The sequence below is a fragment of the Bos javanicus genome, chromosome 20 (genome assembly GCF_032452875.1).
Source record: "Bos javanicus breed banteng chromosome 20, ARS-OSU_banteng_1.0, whole genome shotgun sequence".
In the NCBI taxonomy this organism is placed as follows: domain Eukaryota; kingdom Metazoa; phylum Chordata; class Mammalia; order Artiodactyla; family Bovidae; genus Bos; species Bos javanicus.
In genome coordinates this window covers 70,813,393-70,830,260 of record NC_083887.1, presented here as the reverse complement: position 1 = coordinate 70,830,260, position 16,868 = coordinate 70,813,393, and the positions used below count along the sequence as shown (strand labels likewise).

General features: G+C 67.1%; 1 protein-coding gene across 5 annotated transcripts; it reads right to left on the bottom strand.

Moving 5' to 3' along the window:
• Positions 1 to 2: 2 nt before the first annotated feature.
• TERT (telomerase reverse transcriptase) lies at positions 3 to 16,237 on the bottom strand. Of its 5 annotated transcripts, none has more exons than XM_061393921.1 (16): positions 15,987 to 16,237; positions 14,549 to 15,881; positions 12,389 to 12,584; positions 11,152 to 11,332; positions 9,833 to 10,012; positions 9,097 to 9,252; positions 6,429 to 6,524; positions 5,941 to 6,026; positions 5,101 to 5,214; positions 4,574 to 4,645; positions 3,998 to 4,186; positions 2,842 to 2,968; positions 2,178 to 2,239; positions 1,563 to 1,687; positions 1,135 to 1,272; positions 3 to 757 (listed from the first exon to the last, which is right to left on the bottom strand). In XM_061393921.1, exons 1-16 carry the CDS (start codon positions 16,203 to 16,205, stop codon positions 654 to 656), a joined length of 3,378 nt encoding a protein of 1,125 aa, XP_061249905.1. In that variant the 5' UTR covers positions 16,206 to 16,237; the 3' UTR covers positions 3 to 653. The 5 variants fall into 5 exon arrangements, with proteins under 5 accessions (XP_061249905.1, XP_061249907.1, XP_061249903.1 ...); XM_061393923.1 differs by having other exon boundaries at positions 1,563 to 1,617; positions 2,178 to 2,231; XM_061393919.1 differs by having other exon boundaries at positions 3 to 1,272.
• Between the last annotated feature and the right edge of the window lie 631 nt (positions 16,238 to 16,868).

Sequence of the window (16,868 nt, the reverse complement as noted above, 5' to 3'; positions counted from 1 at the left end):
TGACGGACACGCCCTTTAATACAAACATCCAGAGAAAAACGGCAACAAGCTGTGGAGATGGCAGGCGGAGGCTCGCTGGCCTCCTTCGCCACGGTGACGTGGGGGTGGGGGATAGGAGGAGGCGCAGATGACCCCGGCCCGGTGCTGGGTGGGGACCAGCTGCCCGCGGAGGTTAGGGGGGCAGGTGGGCATGGGGGACGGCGGGGCCCCCAACAGCGGACTGCAGGGAAGGCCCAGCAGGCTGGACTTCAAGCCCAGCGGGTGGAGGAGACAGGCGTGGACCGAGCGCCGGGCGGGGCGCAGGGGCACTGCCAGCGGCAGGCAGGGCCCACTTGGCCCCCGAGCGCCCCCCAAGCCGCTGGACAGACGTGTGTCCTCGCTATAGGGCAGGGGAGAGGGGTGACAACCCCCCAACTCCCTGTTTCGACGCCTGACCGCCCCGCCAGGCTCTCCCACACGTCTCGCTGGGCCCGGCGGTCAGCCGCTGCAGATGGATGGTTTCTGGAGGGCCAAGGAGCAGCGGCCCCACTCCCATGAGGAGGTGGGGCCGGCCCCCCTTTCCAGGCCTCTCGGAGGGGGCCCAGGCTTCGCCGTGGAGCGGGCCCCTCCCGTGGGCTCCGGAGCCCATCCCTGGCTGTGGGCAGGGCTGACAGTCAGTCCAAGATGGTCTTGAAGTCTGCGGTCAGGGTGGGGTCGGCCGCCGCCTCCAGGGCGGCCCGTGTGGGCCCCGGGAGCTGCCGGTGCAGCCGTGCTCGGGCTGTGGGGGGACTGGACTCAGAGCTCCTCGCGGGGGATGCCAGAGACCGCCGCTCACTGGGCACACTGCTGAGGCCACGCGGGCACCCACGCTGGGCCAGCTGTGCGCCGGCAGGCTTGGGGGTGCAAGCCTCAGCAGGGGGAGACAACCCATCATGCCCGGGGCCACGGGGGCAGCTGGGCAGCGCCTGAGGGGACGCAGGTAGGGGGCTGGCGGGCAGACGCCGCGGGGAGAAGAGGCCCCGAGAAGCACAGTGAGAGGTGGCGTGACCCGGGTGGGTGTGCCCTGGGCGGGGCAGGGCTGTGACCTTGGCTCCTGGGGACTCCTGGACCCACCCACCTGCCCGAAGAGGCCACCTTGTGCCCGCCCACACCCACCTGTCCGGAGGGCCCCCAGCAGGCGGCTGTAGGTGACACGGTGGCGAGCCAGCTTGAGCAGGAAGGCGTGGAGACACAGCCACTGCGCAGCTTCAGACGGGAACAGGCCGCAGGCGCCCCTGGCCCCCAGTGACGCCCCTGGGGACACAGGAGACTGAGGCCCCGCCCGACGCTGTGCCCGGGAGCCCGGGGGCCCTGCAGGCGGAGAGCATCAGTGCGGTTTTGGGGACAATGTTGGGGGGCGGTAAAATAGCCATTTTGTTTCAGGAGCCACCCCGATAGGAGCCCGGGGAATTCTGACAATAGAGGTGTTTTCTTCAACTTCTCCAAGAAACCTCCACAAACAAGGGGCTCAACCGCGGGGCGTGGGGGGCGTGCAGCCCGAGTCCCCGCCCCCCGCGGGCCCTCAGCCCCGGGCGCCCGAGCACCTGCGTTCCTGGCTTTCAGGAGGGCGTAGCCGCGGGATGCGGTGTCGGCGATGACCTGGAGAAAGAACGCGGGGCTGCTCCTGACCGGCTGGCTGAAGGGCAGCTGCAGCACGCAGGCGTGGAACCTGGGGGTGGTGGCCCCGTCAGGACACGCCCCCCACGCTGCCCGCGAGGGGCTCCAGGGAGACCACTCAGGCTGAGCCTGGCTCGGGGTCCCCGTTACGGGTGGATGAGCCCCGGACTCCACGGTTAGCTGCCTGCGCCCCGGCTCAGCTTCTGGAGGGGGACATGGCCCCAGGGCGGGGAATGTTCCGGAAGCTGGTCTGCGCTGACTGGCGCGGCTTCCCGCTGCCCCTCCTGGGGGCACCTGAGGGCTGGGGGACACTGCAGGCACTGACCTCTGCTCTCTGACCCGCCCCGCCTGGCCCTGCAGCCCTCACCCCGCCCCGACCCCTACGGCCAGGCCCCGAGTGCTCCCTGGGGAAGAGAAGCGTTCCAGGGTGGACGAGGACCCCGAGGACACGGGCTGCCTCCTCGCACCGGGAGCAGCGTGCCCCCGCCGCCCCGGGCGAGCGCGGCACTGCGGCCGAGGCCCCGCCCCACCCCCCGACGCACCTGTAGGCCTGCAGCAGGAATATCTTGTAAACGTTTGTGAAGACCGTCTGCAAACTGTTCACCTTCAGAAAGAAAAGAGGAGAAAACGCTGGTGGCGCCTCTGGCTTTGCACTCCTGAGTTTGCTTTACGGCCACATCAAGCGGAGCAGGAGAAAGGGTCGCCCTGGTAAGAACCCGGAGGCATCTCCGGGGAAACCCACCAGGTCCCCCGGGGCCCTCAGAGGCGGCCAGGCCCGCGGGAAGGGCGAGGGCGGGAGCCTGGCAGGATGACAGCCCAGCCCCACGGGGACAAGCAGGGGCCAGGCGAGGACTGCTGGGTGAGGGTTGTGGGCACATGCATGCACACAGCTGCACACACGTGCACACCCACACGCTCGGTCATACGTACATGAGCACACACGTATGTGATGACTAATGCCCTTTCACACATAGGCACACACGCACACCCACACGCTCGGTCATACGTACACGAGCACACACGTGTGTGATGACTAATGTCCTTTCACACACAGGCACACGCACACACCCACACGCTCGGTCATACATACACGTGTGATGACTAATGTCCTTTCACACACAGGCGTGCACCCGCACACCCACCCCCCCAGGATCTATAACACATGGGGTGCCAGCTGCCCCCGTGCCCCACGGCCCCGCCCCCCACCTGCAGGTCCAGGAAGAGCCCATGGCACTTGAGCTGCAAGACCGCCAACAGCTTGCGACGCATGTTCCTCCCGGGCTTGAAGCCCTGGGTGAAGGTGAGACTCGCTCTGATGGACGTCCGGGCGTAACTGTGAGACAGGATGGGGTCCTGGGAAGCACGTGTGTCCACCCCATATTGACCCACACTCGGATGTCCCGCCCCTCGGCTACACTGATTGGCCAGGAAGGCTGCCTGTCCCCCCCACGGTCACAGCTTCACAGGCAGCCAGGCACGACAGTGGGTGGGTCACGACTCGCCGGTGTGTGGACACGCGAGGGGGTGTCGGGAGCAGCATGTGGACACACGGAACCGCAGACGCAAAGCGTCCGTCCAGGGAGCGCCCTCGTCTTTCCAGGGAGCGCCCCACGAGGGAGCGCCCGGCGAGGGGCCGGGGGCAGCCCCCAGCTCCCCAGCAGGACTGGGCTAGCACCACAGGACAGGGTAGCCCCATCCAGCAGTGCCCTGAAACTGCTCATTACTCACAGAGCAGAGGACACGCCTGCATCCACAGTGCTCCTCGGGCCTCCACGTCTGTGTAAAGCCTGGGGCTCGCTGCACCATCCCAGGGCGGGGCGGGGTGGGGGGAGGGGAGAGGGCCACCAGGGGCTCAACTGCATCCCCAAACTCACAGGCTGAGCCCCGCCCCCGCGGCCGTGCAGGGACAAGGCCTTGGAAATGGTGACTGAGGTCAAAGAGCGCATAAGGGGGGCCCGAATCCACTGGGACGGGGGCCCCAGGAAGAGACGCTGAAACGCTGAACACAGAGGGTGACCACGTGGGGGTTGGGGGCGCAGACGCACCCACGTGCCCCGGAGAGGCTGCGGGAGGGATCGGCCAGGGAGGGACCTACAGAGCCGACCACGTGTCCCGAAGCTCCATCCCCGACGGACCAGAGGGGACCATGAACCCCAGAGCCCAGTGAGACCTGGGGCTCGTGTCCAGCAGGTCCTGCCTCTCCAGGTCACAGCCACACGCCTCCCCAGGGAACACGCTCGCGCCCGAGTCCGCTATATGGTTTCCTTTCATGAAAAACGTTCGGAAAACCGCTGCCTCGGAGAGCCGGTGCCCGCCGCCCACCGTGTGGCCTCTGACCCCAGGGCCTGGGGCCGTCGCTCACCTGGAGTGGTCGCCATGCACCTCCAGGGTGCGGGTATCCAGCAGCAGGCCGCACCAGGGGAACAGGCAGTGGGCCGGCAGCTGCAGGGGCACCGCGCCGCCCAGGGCCCCGGGCTCCACGGGGAAGTTCACCACCGTCTTCCGCAGGTTCACCTGGCAGCCGTACTCAGGCACACCGCGCACCAGCGTCCTGAGGCCGGGCGCCGTGTGAGCGCTGGACGGACAGGGCTGTACTGGGTGTCTCGGGGGCGCTGGGCAGCATCACCCAGAGAGGCAGGCGGGCCGCTGAGGGTGGGCTGGGACCGCGGGCCCCCGCGGAAGGCTGGACACGGCCCGGCTCTGCGGAGCGACCTGCTGCTCGTGATCAGGGGCCAGGGTGGCTGGTGGCAGAGGCGCCCCAAGGACCAGCCCTGAGGCGTGAGTGGACGCTGGGACTGTACGCCAGGCTCTTGGAGCCCTGGGACTGCACCGCAGGACGCTCCCCAGAGGCGCAGGGACGCACGGGAGGACCGTGTTCACACGCCTGCAGGACGTGTGCTGGGAGGTGCGTGCAGAGAAGCACACACAGGGGGCTCACCTGAGGAAGTCTCTGGCCCGCGTCAGGTGAGGGGTGACCAGCAGGAAGTCGTCCACCAGGCGCAGAAGCACCCTGGGCATGGAGAGACCCCACAGTGAGGGCAGACCCTGAACACACCGCCGTATGCCCACACACAGCGTCCTCCCGGGGGCTGGTGAACGCTGCAAGGCTTAATGTCTGAATTCAGCCGGATGTGAATAAAGTGACCTTCTCCAGAGAAGCCAACCACAGACCACTGTCCGTGGGATTTGGCTCCGGCTGGGACGAGCAGGGCCCAGCAGTCGAGCTGGGAGCAGACAGGCTTGGTGCCGGCCAGATGCCCTGGCCACGCTGCAAGCCATGCTCACTCCCTGCTCAAGGCCTGCTGAGCACCACCCCCCAGCCCTGTGCAGCAGCCCCTGCACCCCAGACCAGAAACAGAGGGGCCCCAACAATGCCACACCCGCCGCCACGGGGGCCACGCCCGCTGCCAAGGGGCCTGCCCGTTGCCACGGGGCTGGCTGTGCCCACTGGCCCGGAGGCTGTACCCGTCCTGCTGGACTCCAGGGAAGAGCTTGTTCTCCATGTCCCCGTAGCAGAAGCTGCAGAGCAGGGTGGACAGGATGGAGCCCTGGGGGATCCCCTGACACTGGATGTAGGACCTGGGGGGCAGGATGTGGTCAGCAGGTGGGCCGGCCACGGCGAGCCTCACGTTCACGTCATACACACACATGCACAGACACAGCCACACGCACACACAGGTGTGCACACACCACTCCCACCTGGGGGAATGCGAATCAACACATTTGTCACACCCCCCACGAAGCCCTGCCACACGCCTGCCCGGCCACACGCGGCACGACCCCGCTCCACGAGGGGTGGTGGCCCTGGGGAGGAGTCAGGCTCCAGGCCTTTCCCGCAAAGGAGGATCTCTTCCCCCTGGTGCCATGTCCACGCGTGTGCAGACCTGTGCTCTCGTCAGAAGTCGCCCTGCTGTGCAGTGGGCAGGCGTGCCTCCCCAGAAGTACGTATGAGCTTATATTTTACTGGAACTGCCTTGCCATAAGCATTATAGTTACTTGGAATGTAATAATAACGAAGGTACATCCTTTAGGCAGAAAGTTCCCTGAGCCTGGAGCACGTTCACAACCCCTGAGATGGCCGTGGCCACGAGCCTGAAGCCCCCTGGACCCCTGCGACCCCCGGACCCAGAGGGGTCTCACACAGGCGCCACCAGAGCAGATGTGGTTTCACACACGTTAAGAGAACGACCAGCTGCCTTCTGAACCCGAGCACGTCCCGTAAGTGGAGGGCCGTGTGCTGCCGCCCTGGCCACGGGGCTGGGACGCCTCCTGGGCGCTGAGCGGGCAGGCGGGGCCCAGACCTACCTGCCCCCGATCCTGATGACGTGGCTGCGGACCAGGTGCAGGAAGAGGTTGAAGAGGCTGCTGCCAGGCTCGTTCAGGGAGCAGCTCTGCAGAGGCAGGTGGGCGAGGGGCTGGAGTGGACGCTGCTCTGGGCCGGCATGTGGCCCGGGGGAAGGGGCCCGCACCCAGAGGGAGGCGGCAGGGAGCCCCACGTGGCAGCAGGGAGCCCTGAGGGCCCAGGCCCCGCTGGGGAATCTGCTCACGCAGGAAGTGCGTCCCCACAGGGCTGAGTCGGGGGCGGGTCTGTGGGGCAAGCCCTCTGCCCTCCTGAGGAGGTGCACACGCCTTCTTGTGTACTCAAGGCCAAAATGGAGGGAGAAGACGGGCAGCAAAGCGCAGAGGGGCCACGGACGGCAGGGGTGCGGGAGGCCCGGGAGTAGGAGGAGGTGCCCAAAGGCAGGGGCGTGTCTGCACTGGCCAGCCCACGAGGCGCGGGTGCCCATACCCACCTGCTCGATGACCACGGCGTCCCTCAGGGAGCCCATCGCCTGCAGATGCTCCACGAGCTGCCTCAGGTACGGCTGGAAGTCCGAGAAGGTGGACACCTGCCGGCCGAGGACGGGGTGAGGCGGGTGGACACCCCGCCCCAGACAGCATGGGTGCTCAGGATGGGGGTCAGAGCCTGGGGGGCTGGCCACGGCCACTGTGACCGGGCAGAAAATGCCGGGCCGCTGGGGGTGCCGGGGAGGTGCAGACACAGACGGGCTGGGGTCTTGGTTTTTGGGGTGCATCGTGCCTTCCCCTGACCTCTCCCCAAGGCCGGGATCCACTGAGCAGAAAGACTATGGGGTTCTGGGCCACAAAGCAGCAAGGAGGAGTTTGGGTGAACTCCGGAGTTGGTGATGAACAGGGAGGCCTGGCGTGCTGCCATCTGTGGGGTCGCAAAGAGTCGGACATGACTGAGTGACTGAACTGAACTGAAGGGGCAAGGACTGACGGCACCCCCGGGGGGCTTGCAGAGCAAGGACCCTCACTCAGGCACCCCAGGAGCCACGCTGAGCCGAGCACGTGTCCTAGCAGCCAGGGGGCTGGGCCTGGGGGCCCCTCGCAGTAGACACCGGGGAAGGGGAAGTGAGGCAGGCCAGACGCCACGCTGTCCACAACGAACCCTTGCAGGACTCAGGTCACAGCTCCGCTGTCAGGGAAACACCACCCACCCTGGAGAACTCACAAACTCACACGTTAAAGTTCCTAATCACAAAGTCTGGCGCTCTGTGGAAAAACAGGCCCAGGTGTGACCAAAACCTCTCACAGGACAGACAGATGAGAAACCTGCCCGGGGGCTGGGGAGGCGCCAAGTTTCTGGAATTTTAAAAATCAGTCAAGATAACACTGCTAACAAAACAGAGGCAAAGCGGAGGGACTTAACCAGAGACCGGGAACCTGCGAGAAAAACCAACTTCTACACCTGAAAAACAGGCCAGCGAACTTAAGGCCTGGTTAGACGCGCTTAGAACTAAAGGTGGGAAAGAGCAGACGAGTGAGTCTGAAGACCGGCCTGGAGGAGCCCAGCCTGGAGCAGAGACGGAGCACAGCAAGGCGCCAGCACAAAGATGGGCTCAGAACAGACGCCGGCGACTTCCCTGCGGCCCAGGGGCCAGGATGCCAAGCTCCCAAGGCACTGGCCGGGGTTCAGTCCCTGGTTAGGGACCCACGTTCCCCACGCTGGAACTAAGATCTGGGGCAGCCTAATTAACTAATTAAGATAAACCAGCCCCGCCTGAACGTGGCAGCTCGAATAACAAACATCCCGACAGCACTGGGGTCAGGCAGCCAGCAGGCGGGCGGTGCAGGCACAACATGGTTTCAGCCCAAAACGGCAGAGAAGCTGGGTCCATCAAAATGAAAAACATCTGTTCACGGAGACTCCGCTTGCGACGGCAAAGGCAGGCTAGGCTGAGACAGCATCCATGACTGCCCAGAGGCTTGTCCCCAGAACATGGGCTCATCCCCTCAGACGACAAAGGAGACAGACGGCCCCACGTGGGGAGACTGGACGGGTGCCCCCCAATTCCCCCAGAGGACGTGCCAGCCGGGCAGCTGACACATGAGGTGCCCAGAGCCCGGTCTGCTGGACCTGGTCCCAGAGACGGGCCTGTGTGGTCCCACCGGGCTGCCCGGCCACAAGCTGCAGCCCTGCCCTTCCGGGCTCCCAACACGGCCCGCTGGACCCCCTGAGGCCCGCAGGGCCGCACCTGGCACCTCTCAGGTGACGTCTCCTAAAATGACACAAGCCTGGAATCTGCCCACGGGATTTGGGACGAGGGTTTGTCTCCACAAACAGCGCATCACAGGGGTGCTGGCAACCGCCTGGATCCACATCCGGGCACAAACCAGCAAACGCCCACCCGGCGGAAGGCCGGGCCTCACCCAGTAGCATCAGAGGCCGCCACAACGGCCCCAGACACCCGAAACCAGACGGGAGGGAGAGCTTGCTTGCATGTATCACAAGGTTAGACAGGTGAGCCTGCTGCCTGTCGGAGGAGGGGGCCTGGAGGGCGTCCTGCGGGTGCTGCCTGACCCGTGTCAGACGCCCAAGATCCCCCCAAGCTCCCTGCATCACACACCCTGGACTCACAAACACGCTCAGCGGTGCCTGGGCCCAGGTTTTCTGTGCGCACTCCCCAGCGCTTCCCGGGAGCCCACCCACATCTATCTCCGGGTACACACGCTGCTCTGGGCGGGGGACAAGCGCTAGGAGCCCCCATGGCCTCGGGGTCCACCCAGAGCCCGCGTCCTCTTCCAGCCCTTCCTGGCCTGAGACCCCCATCCCTGGGGGGAGAAGTGCCCCGCCGCCCACCCCATGACGCACGTGCGTGCAGAAGGCAGCGCAGCCTCCGAGTCGCAGGCAGGACGCCCCCCCGCCCCGCCCCCCCGCCAAGGGACACACACATGGTCCTGCTGCGTGGCCATGGGAACACCTCAGGACACCCGTGTGGCTCTGCTGCCGCCCGGGTCCCCCGCTCTGCGCAGCTCACGTGCAGTCAGGCCTAGGGGAGGGGCGGACCGGACAGGAATACCGGTAAGAGTAGTCCTAGGGGCTCCACAGTGCTGAGCGTGCGCCCCCCGCCCCCGCAACCATGCCCCCCCGCACTGCACTGGCCCTGTGGGTCTTACGTGTCTCTTGAAGGACTTGCGCATGCGCCCGCGCGCAGTCCGGACCATGGCGCAGTGGCGCACGCAGTACGTATTCTCCTGCGGCTGCAGCACGTTGGCGATCACGTCTGCCAGCTTATCCTGGGGGAGGGCATCGTAGGCCCCCACCACGTCCACCTATGCGGGAACAGGGGCCTGAGGACACGTTCACTTCTAACCCCGAGCTTTGGGTCCGGCTCGTCCTGACCTGCCATCAGCGGATGCTGGGGTGAATCGAACATGAGGGATGGGGAGACCCTGTACCCCCATCCCTGCCCCCCATGGGCTCTCTCTGAGACACCCCACACCCCTGGACTCTGAGCACCCCCAGGACTAGCCTGCGTGCCCTCTCTGAGCTGCAGGCTGCTGTCCCGGACGACCAGGGCATGACACAGGGCACCCGGCACAGGGGTCTGAGTAGGTGTCTCCTTCGCTGGAGGGGATCCCTGAGGGCAGGAGCCCCAGGGAAGTGGGGTGCGCTCCCAGAGTACTCCAGAGGCACAGAGCCTCTGCCCCGGGAGCCAGGCCCCCTCCCTGTCTTGCAGCTCACAGGAGAAGCTGAGAGTCACGTTTAACATGGACGTGACTCTACCGGGGGTGACCCATCGCGGCACACATGGGGCTGTAGGAGGTGGTCACTCCCCACATCAGCGGGGCCGGACCCACAGAGTCACCTGCAGGCCCGGTTCTCTCCATAGGGGTGGCAACGGGCACCCACCTTGACGAAGTAGAGCGGGGGGGCTGGGCCCCGGGCCCTCAGGGGCAGCACGAAGGCCCGCCAGGCCCTGTGGATGTCGTCCATGCCCAGCACCGAGGCCCCCAGGAGGCCAGGCCGCCGAGCTCGCTCGTAGTTCAGCACCGCGAACAGCGTCTTGACCCGTGAGCTGAGATGCTGCACCTGCGGGCCCAGCCCAGATGGCAGTGTTACCAGAGCAACTATGGCCAAAGGGACTCGGAGTCGGACAGTCCCCAGGGACCGTCCCTAAGGGGACTCAGGGTCGGACGGCCCCAGGGACCATCCCCAAGGGGACACCAAGCGTCAAACAGCCCCCAGGGGCTGTCCCCAAGGGAACACCAAGGGTCAAACAGCCCCAGGGACCGTCCCCAAGGGAACACCAAGGGTCAGACAGCCCCAGGGACCATCCCCAAGGGGACTCAGGTCAGACAGCCCCCAGAGACCATCCCCAAGGGGACTCAGGTCAGACAGCCCCCAGGGACCGTCCCCAAGAGGACTCAGGTCAGACAGCCCCCAGAGACCATCCCCAAGGGGACTCGGGTCAGACAGCCCCCAGGGACAAGGCGAAGGTCCCCTGCTCTCTGCTGCCCCCTGCCCACCAGCCCCCCTCAGACCCCAGAAAGACCATATGGCCAAGCTGCCCACGCCCACTTCAGATCCCAGAGTGTCCCCAGGGACCCATCCTGGGATCACGGACACCACTTGTGGAAATGGCAACCAGCCACACCCTGGGTCCCTCTCCTCACCTGGTCCCCCCACCCAGCAAAGAGGGACGCTGCCTCCTGGGGGAACACCCTCACAGCGGGTGAGCAATGCCTCACTGCTCGTGGACAAGCCCCCACCAACAGTGATGGCTTCTCTTTGTCTCTAACGGTAGAATCACCCCAATCGCTGCAGGGGGCTCTGGCAGGGGCGGGAGCTGCTGGTGACGCAGGGGTGGCGGTGGGGGGGTGGTGCGGGGGGACAGTCACAGGGGCCAAGCACAGGGGTGAAGTCCTGGGGACCCTGGCAGGCTGGTGACAGATGTCACATACCCCTCTGCCCTGGCACCCCAAGAGCACACTGCCCCCCTGCCCTGGGGGATTCCAGGAGCCAGGGGGGCACAGCGGGGTCTCGGAGCCCAGCTGGCACCCCGCAGGACAGGCCTCACTGGGAGCTCCTTCTCTGGACCCAGGAGTCCTCCGGCCACGCCCCCTGGCTCCCCAGGACCTCACCGCGGCCCCCAGACACCCTGGGACTTTGGCCACAGCCAGTGGACCTGGGTTTCAATGCACTTTGCCCAGAGCAACGCGAGCAGCGACCTTCTTGTCTCTGGGCGGTGCCGGGGCGCCCTCAACACAGCCCACGTTCACGATGGGCCGCAGCCCGCCGGGCTTGGGGACGAAACGGAGCCTGGATGTCAGCAGAGCCGGCCTGGCCTCCTGGTGCTGCCTGACCTCTGCTTCTGACAGTTCTCGAAGCCGCACACGGTCTAAGTGTTGTCTGAAACAGAGGTGCCCGCGGGCAGCCAGGGCAGGTCAGCCTGGTGGGCGCCCGTGCCCATGCAGTGGGCAGAGCTCATGACCGGCATGCCCGGCTCCTGGTGGACAGAGCTCTGACCAGGACTGGACAGGACGGCTCGCTGGGGAGACCCTGGGGTCTGGAGTGGGTGTGGGCAGCTTGGCCACCAAGTGCTTCTGGGGTCTGAAGGAGGCTGGTGGGCAGGGACCCCACGTCCTCCTCCTGGAACAGGCAGGGGGTACTTGGTGGAACCCCCAGGAGGAGCAGAATCATCTCCCCACAGACCAGCCGGCACCGTGTCACCCGTAAGCTTCAGCCTTCACCCTAAAACCACCCACAAGCATGGGCAGCGGTCCTCCCACCTCCCGGCCACTACGGGGAGTATGCTCCCCGGGCTGGTGGCCCCAAAGGAAGCCCATGGTGGGACTCGAGCATCCACCAGGTGGGGGACAGGCCGCAGGGGCCCCACAAGAAGAGCCGGGCTGCCCACCTCAGTTTACATGCCAGGAAATGCTTGAATGGGGTGCCCTCACTCAGACCCACGGTTAGGGCCTCCAGAGGCTCCCCAGATGCCGGAGGACATGGGCCCCGGCCCATGTGCTCAGGGACCCCTGATCCGCTCCTGACTTGGGGACCCTGGCCCACATACTCAGGGACCCCCACTTAGCTCCTGACTCAGGGACCCTGGCCCACGTGCTCGGGGACCCCCACTTAGCTCCTGACTCGGGGACCCCAGCTCTGCTCCTGACCCAGAGCACCTCCCCTGCCCAGACGCTCAGCTGGCACCCCTCTCGCGGGGCGCCTGGACAGGCCCAGCTCGTGTCTCAGGCGGCCCCCCAACCTGTCCCGGCTGGGTCCCCGTCCACTGACAGCCACCCAGGCCTTCACAGAGGACACAGATGGCGGGTGGGGACAGGGCTCGTGGCCGCCGCGCGGGCACTCAGCCCCTGGGCGGCCTGCTTCATGGTGCCCCCACCACCCCCGGCGGCCGGCGCCAGGTGGGTCCGAGCATGCGGGCGCGGGCGTCCCCCTGCGTACCTGACGCCCAGGCGCTGCAGCTGGCTCCAGATGCGCTTCCGGAAGAAGAAGAGCCGGTTCTTCTGGAACGTGGTCTCTGTGACGTAGAAGAAGCTCCTGAGCAGCTCCACCACGTAGGCGCCCATCAGCCAGTGCAGGAAGCGACCCAGGACGGCCTCGCGCTGGCGGTGCTCCGCGGCGGGCACGCAGCGAGCCCCTGGGAGGAGAGACACCGGTGCTCACCCTCCACGCTGCCCACCGTGGGCCGGGACGGCTGCCCACGGCCTCCGAGTCCACGGCAACTCGGAGCAGGGGCACAGGAGAAGGCGGGTAACTCGGCAAGGAGCTTCCCCGGGTCACGGGCTAAAGAGATGCTACCGGATCTCTGCGCTTTGATAGAAAATGTTTTTAAGTGAGGTTCTCCTTTCTTTTTACTTTTCTCTTGTGGCTACTGTAAGACTCTGAATGAGGCATGGCGCTCACGTATGTTCCTGCCGGACAACGTGGACCCGGAGCCCCAGCACTTGTCCCTGCGCACGCAGACTGGGGGAGCCGGGGCTGCTCTCCGTACGGGGGGCTTGGGGAGGGCTGCGCTGCAGTTTCAGGCATCGCCACGGGGCTGCAGGGGCTGGAAATGCCCGGGGGTTTGCAGGCTGAACACGGGAGGCATGCAGAGGCGGTCACGGGCTGAGGAATGCCCAATGCTGCTGGCTCCAGACACACGCCCCGCGGCCCTCTGTGGTTTATGCTGTGCCACAGGGGCCTCAGCGCCGACAGAGCCGGGGCCTCACCAGCCGAAGCCCGCTCAGAGGACAAGGAAGGGGGCCCGGAGGTGGGTCTGGGGCAGGACGGTGAATAGTCAGCGAAGGAAAGAGGAGGGGGTGAAGCCACGCCCACACTGACCGAGGGAGCAGTGAGAGCAACGTCTACCTTGAGCCATGGCTGGCTGAGCGGGGAGACAGTTCAACTGTGATCTGACCCCAACACGCGAGGCTACAGTTGGAAGGAAACCATCCCGAGGGCAACGGAGAACACAAATCTAATTCTAGACGAGACACCCACACACACGTGAAAAAATGCACATCAGGAAACGGAATAAAGACACAGGAAAAGCAGGCAAATCGGGGAGATGGGAAAGACGCAGCCAGACTCGCCGGTCGGCACAGAGGAGTGTGGTGCAGGGCAGCGGCAAAGCCCGCCAGACGCGATCGGAAAGACTCAGCGCTGCGGCAAGCCCGCCAGACACGGTCGGGAAGACTCAGGGCAGCGGCAAGCCCGCCAGACGCGGTCGGAAAGACTCAGCGCTGCGACCTGACACGTACGCTACGCGTCCTCACAGGACAGGAGAGGCTGAAGTTAAAAACTAGATAACGGAAACCGCCTCGTGGGGAGGCAGGGAAACAGACTCTCCGGTAAAGAGAGGCACCAGACGCTCATGAGAAAAGCTGACGCACGAGTCGACGAGGCGGCCAAACCTGGCTCCAGAGCACTGCCATCACCTCCTTCCAGATGCCAGGCTCTCAGGAGTTTAGGGTCAGACTCGGGAGTGCACGGAAGAGGCTGGCCCTGCCACTCCTGGCTCTGCCCTGCGGACATGCTGGGCCGCGGCTGCACGGGAGGAGCCCCACATCAAACCCAGACCACCACATGGGGAGGGACCCCAAAGGCCCAGCTTCACAGAAAGTCCCGCTGCACCCCAGCAGCTGCCCACTGTCCTGGGACCCGGCCGGCAGCCAGCTCTCCCCTCTGTGCCCGCCCAGCCTGGGGCCTCAGTCAAGGACACGGTCCTCTCGTACCGGCCGCCAGTGGCCCTGGCCTGGTGGACGCACAGTAGAACTCACTGGGTCTGCAGATGGCTGACCAGAGCTGGCTGGGGAACCCCAAGCCTTACCTCCCAACCCCACCCACGGGGGTTCTCAGCCCAGTTCCCACTTCTATCAGGGAGCATAGCTCAAGGCAGCTAACCTTGAGGTCAGAAAGGGATAATGAACCCCCGCAGCCACGCCCACCGGGGCTCCAGGTGCCCCACCTGCCATCTGCGAGTCCCCCTCTCCACTACCCCTTCCCAGGCCCAGAACCTCCATGAAGTCCGGGATCCACGGGTGGGAGACTGGGTCAGAGGCCGAGAACTGAGATGGGGAGCTACCGAGAAGCCCCCGACCCCTCCCCCGGGTGCCTCACCTGGGCTCGCGCGCAGCCAGGCGCAGTCCTGCACCTTCATCTTCCACGTGAGCTCCTGCTGCGAGAGCCTGCCGTGCTTCCCCAGGGAGAGGAGCTTCTTCACGTTCCGCAGGAAGCGCCGCTCGTTGTGCCGGGAGCCCCAGAGGCCGGCGGGCACCAGGCGGCGAAGACAGGCCCGCAGGAGGCCGTACACCTGCCAGGGGCTGCTGTGCTGGCGGAGCAGCTGGACCAGGCGCCCTGAGTTCGCCTCGCCCTCGGGGGCAGCGGCCGGCCTCTCAGAGGGGCAGCCCCCAACACCAGGGCACTTCTGATGGTCTGGCCCCGCCGGGGGCGCAGAGGCCGGCAGCGGGCAGTGCGCCCTGAGCAGCGCGCCATAGGGGCACCGCGCGTGGTTCCCAAGCAGTTTCCGGAACAGGGGCCGCATCTGCCAGTAGCGCGCGGGCAGGCGGCGCGGCCGGCGGGGAGCCCCTGGCGGCCCGGGCTTCGAGTCCAGAAAGATGGTTTCCACGAGTGTCCGCGCCCCGGCCAGGCTGGGAGGCAGGGAGCAGAGCAGGAAGGAGCGGCGCAGCTGTTCGCCACCGCCGGAGCAGTAAAGGAATCTCTTGGTCTCAGCGCAAGCTCCGGCACCCGGCTCGCCCTCCGAGGGTGACAGCCGCCAGGACGCGGAGCCGACACCCCGCTCGCCGCCCGGGAAGAGGCGGCAGGGCCCGGGCACGTCGCCCTTCCGAGACTTGGCTTCCGCAGCGTCTCGGGTAGGTGTCACCACGCGGGGCGGGCTGCGGGCCGCCTGCCCTTCGAGATCCCGCCCGGGCTCCAGGCCGCGCCTGGGCCTCTTGGCTGGAGGCAGTCGTCCCCGCGCGCTACTGCGACGCCGCCTCGCGCCCTGGGCCCGCGCCTCCAGGAGTCCTTCGGCCTCCCCGTGGCCGCCGTTCGACGAGGCCGGGCGCGGGAGTCCGAAGCCCGCCCGGGTCCCGCCCACTTGCCGCGTGGGCCGACGAGCGGCGGCGGCGGCGGCGCGGAGGTCATAGAGCGGCGGCCCACACACCTGGTAGGCGCAGGTCGGGGGCACCAGCAGGTAGAGCGCGCAGCGCGACAGCAGGTGGGTGAGCACGTCGTCGCCCACGCGGTGCAGCAGCAGCCCCCAGGCGCCGCTGCCGCGCAGCGTGTCGGTTACCGTGTTGGGCAGGTAGCTGCGCACGCTGGTCGTGAAGGCCACGGGCGGCCCGCCGCGGGCCCCGGCCAGCAGCGTGAAGCCGAAGGCCAGCACGTTCCTCGCGCCGCGCTCGCAGAGCCTCTGCACGACTCTGGCCACCAGCTCCTTCAGGCAGGACACCTGCGGGAGACAATCCGTGAGTCGCTGGGGACACGGGGACGTCCTCCCTCACCCCCTCCGCTATCACCCCGCCGGCCCCGCCCAGGCTCCCCGGGGACGGCCCACCTGGCGGAAGGACGGGGCGGCAGGGGGCGGCTGCGCGTCCCAGGGCACGCACACCAAGCACTGAGCCACCAGCGCGCGGAAGGCCGCCGGGTCCCCGCGCCGCACAAGCCGGTGGCCCTGGGGCCGCAGGCGCCGTACGAAGGCGGCCAGGGGCAGCACCTGCCGGTAGCTGGCCCGCAGAAGGGCGCGCACGGCCCGGCACCTGGGCGCGCGCGGCATCGCGCGGAGGAGCAGGGGTCCGGGCGGAGGAAGGGGCGGGGCCGGGCGGAGGAAGGGGCGGGGTCTCGGAGGCCCGCAGCCCCGCCCCCTGCGCGCCCTTGGGGCCGCGGACGGGGGCCCGGTGTTTGCGCCCAGGTACGACGAGGACCCGGCCTCCTCCGCGCGGCTGCTCCCGGGCGGTCTCCCCCGCCCCGCGCCGCCAGCCCTCCCAGGGCGCAGGGGTCGCGCGAGGGGTCGCACAGTGGAAAGGCTCTGTGGTACCAAGGGAGAGGACCAGAACGCGGGGTCCCTGGGGGGGCCTGGTGCGTTCGGCGTCCCCGGGGAGCAGGTTCTTCGGGTTGGTTGCTTTAACACCCGGGCCATGACCGTGCAGCGAGGGATGATGCTCTGGGGTCCAGAAGGGGCTCATGGCAGCGAATGAGTAACTTCGTGCGAAGAAGAGAATGGACCACCGCCCCTCCTGGCGGGCCTGGGGAAACCAAGGGGGCGCAGATGCATCCTCGACCATTCCGCAGGGGAGTTCCTGGAGCCTTCCCGGGCGCGGGCGGGCGGCGGGCGGTGGTCAGCGGGCAGTGGTCAGCGGGCAGCGGGCGGTGGTCAACGGGCAGCGGGCGGTGGGCAGCGGGCAGCAGCAGCACTTGCCTTGCGGGCTTGGTTTCCTTG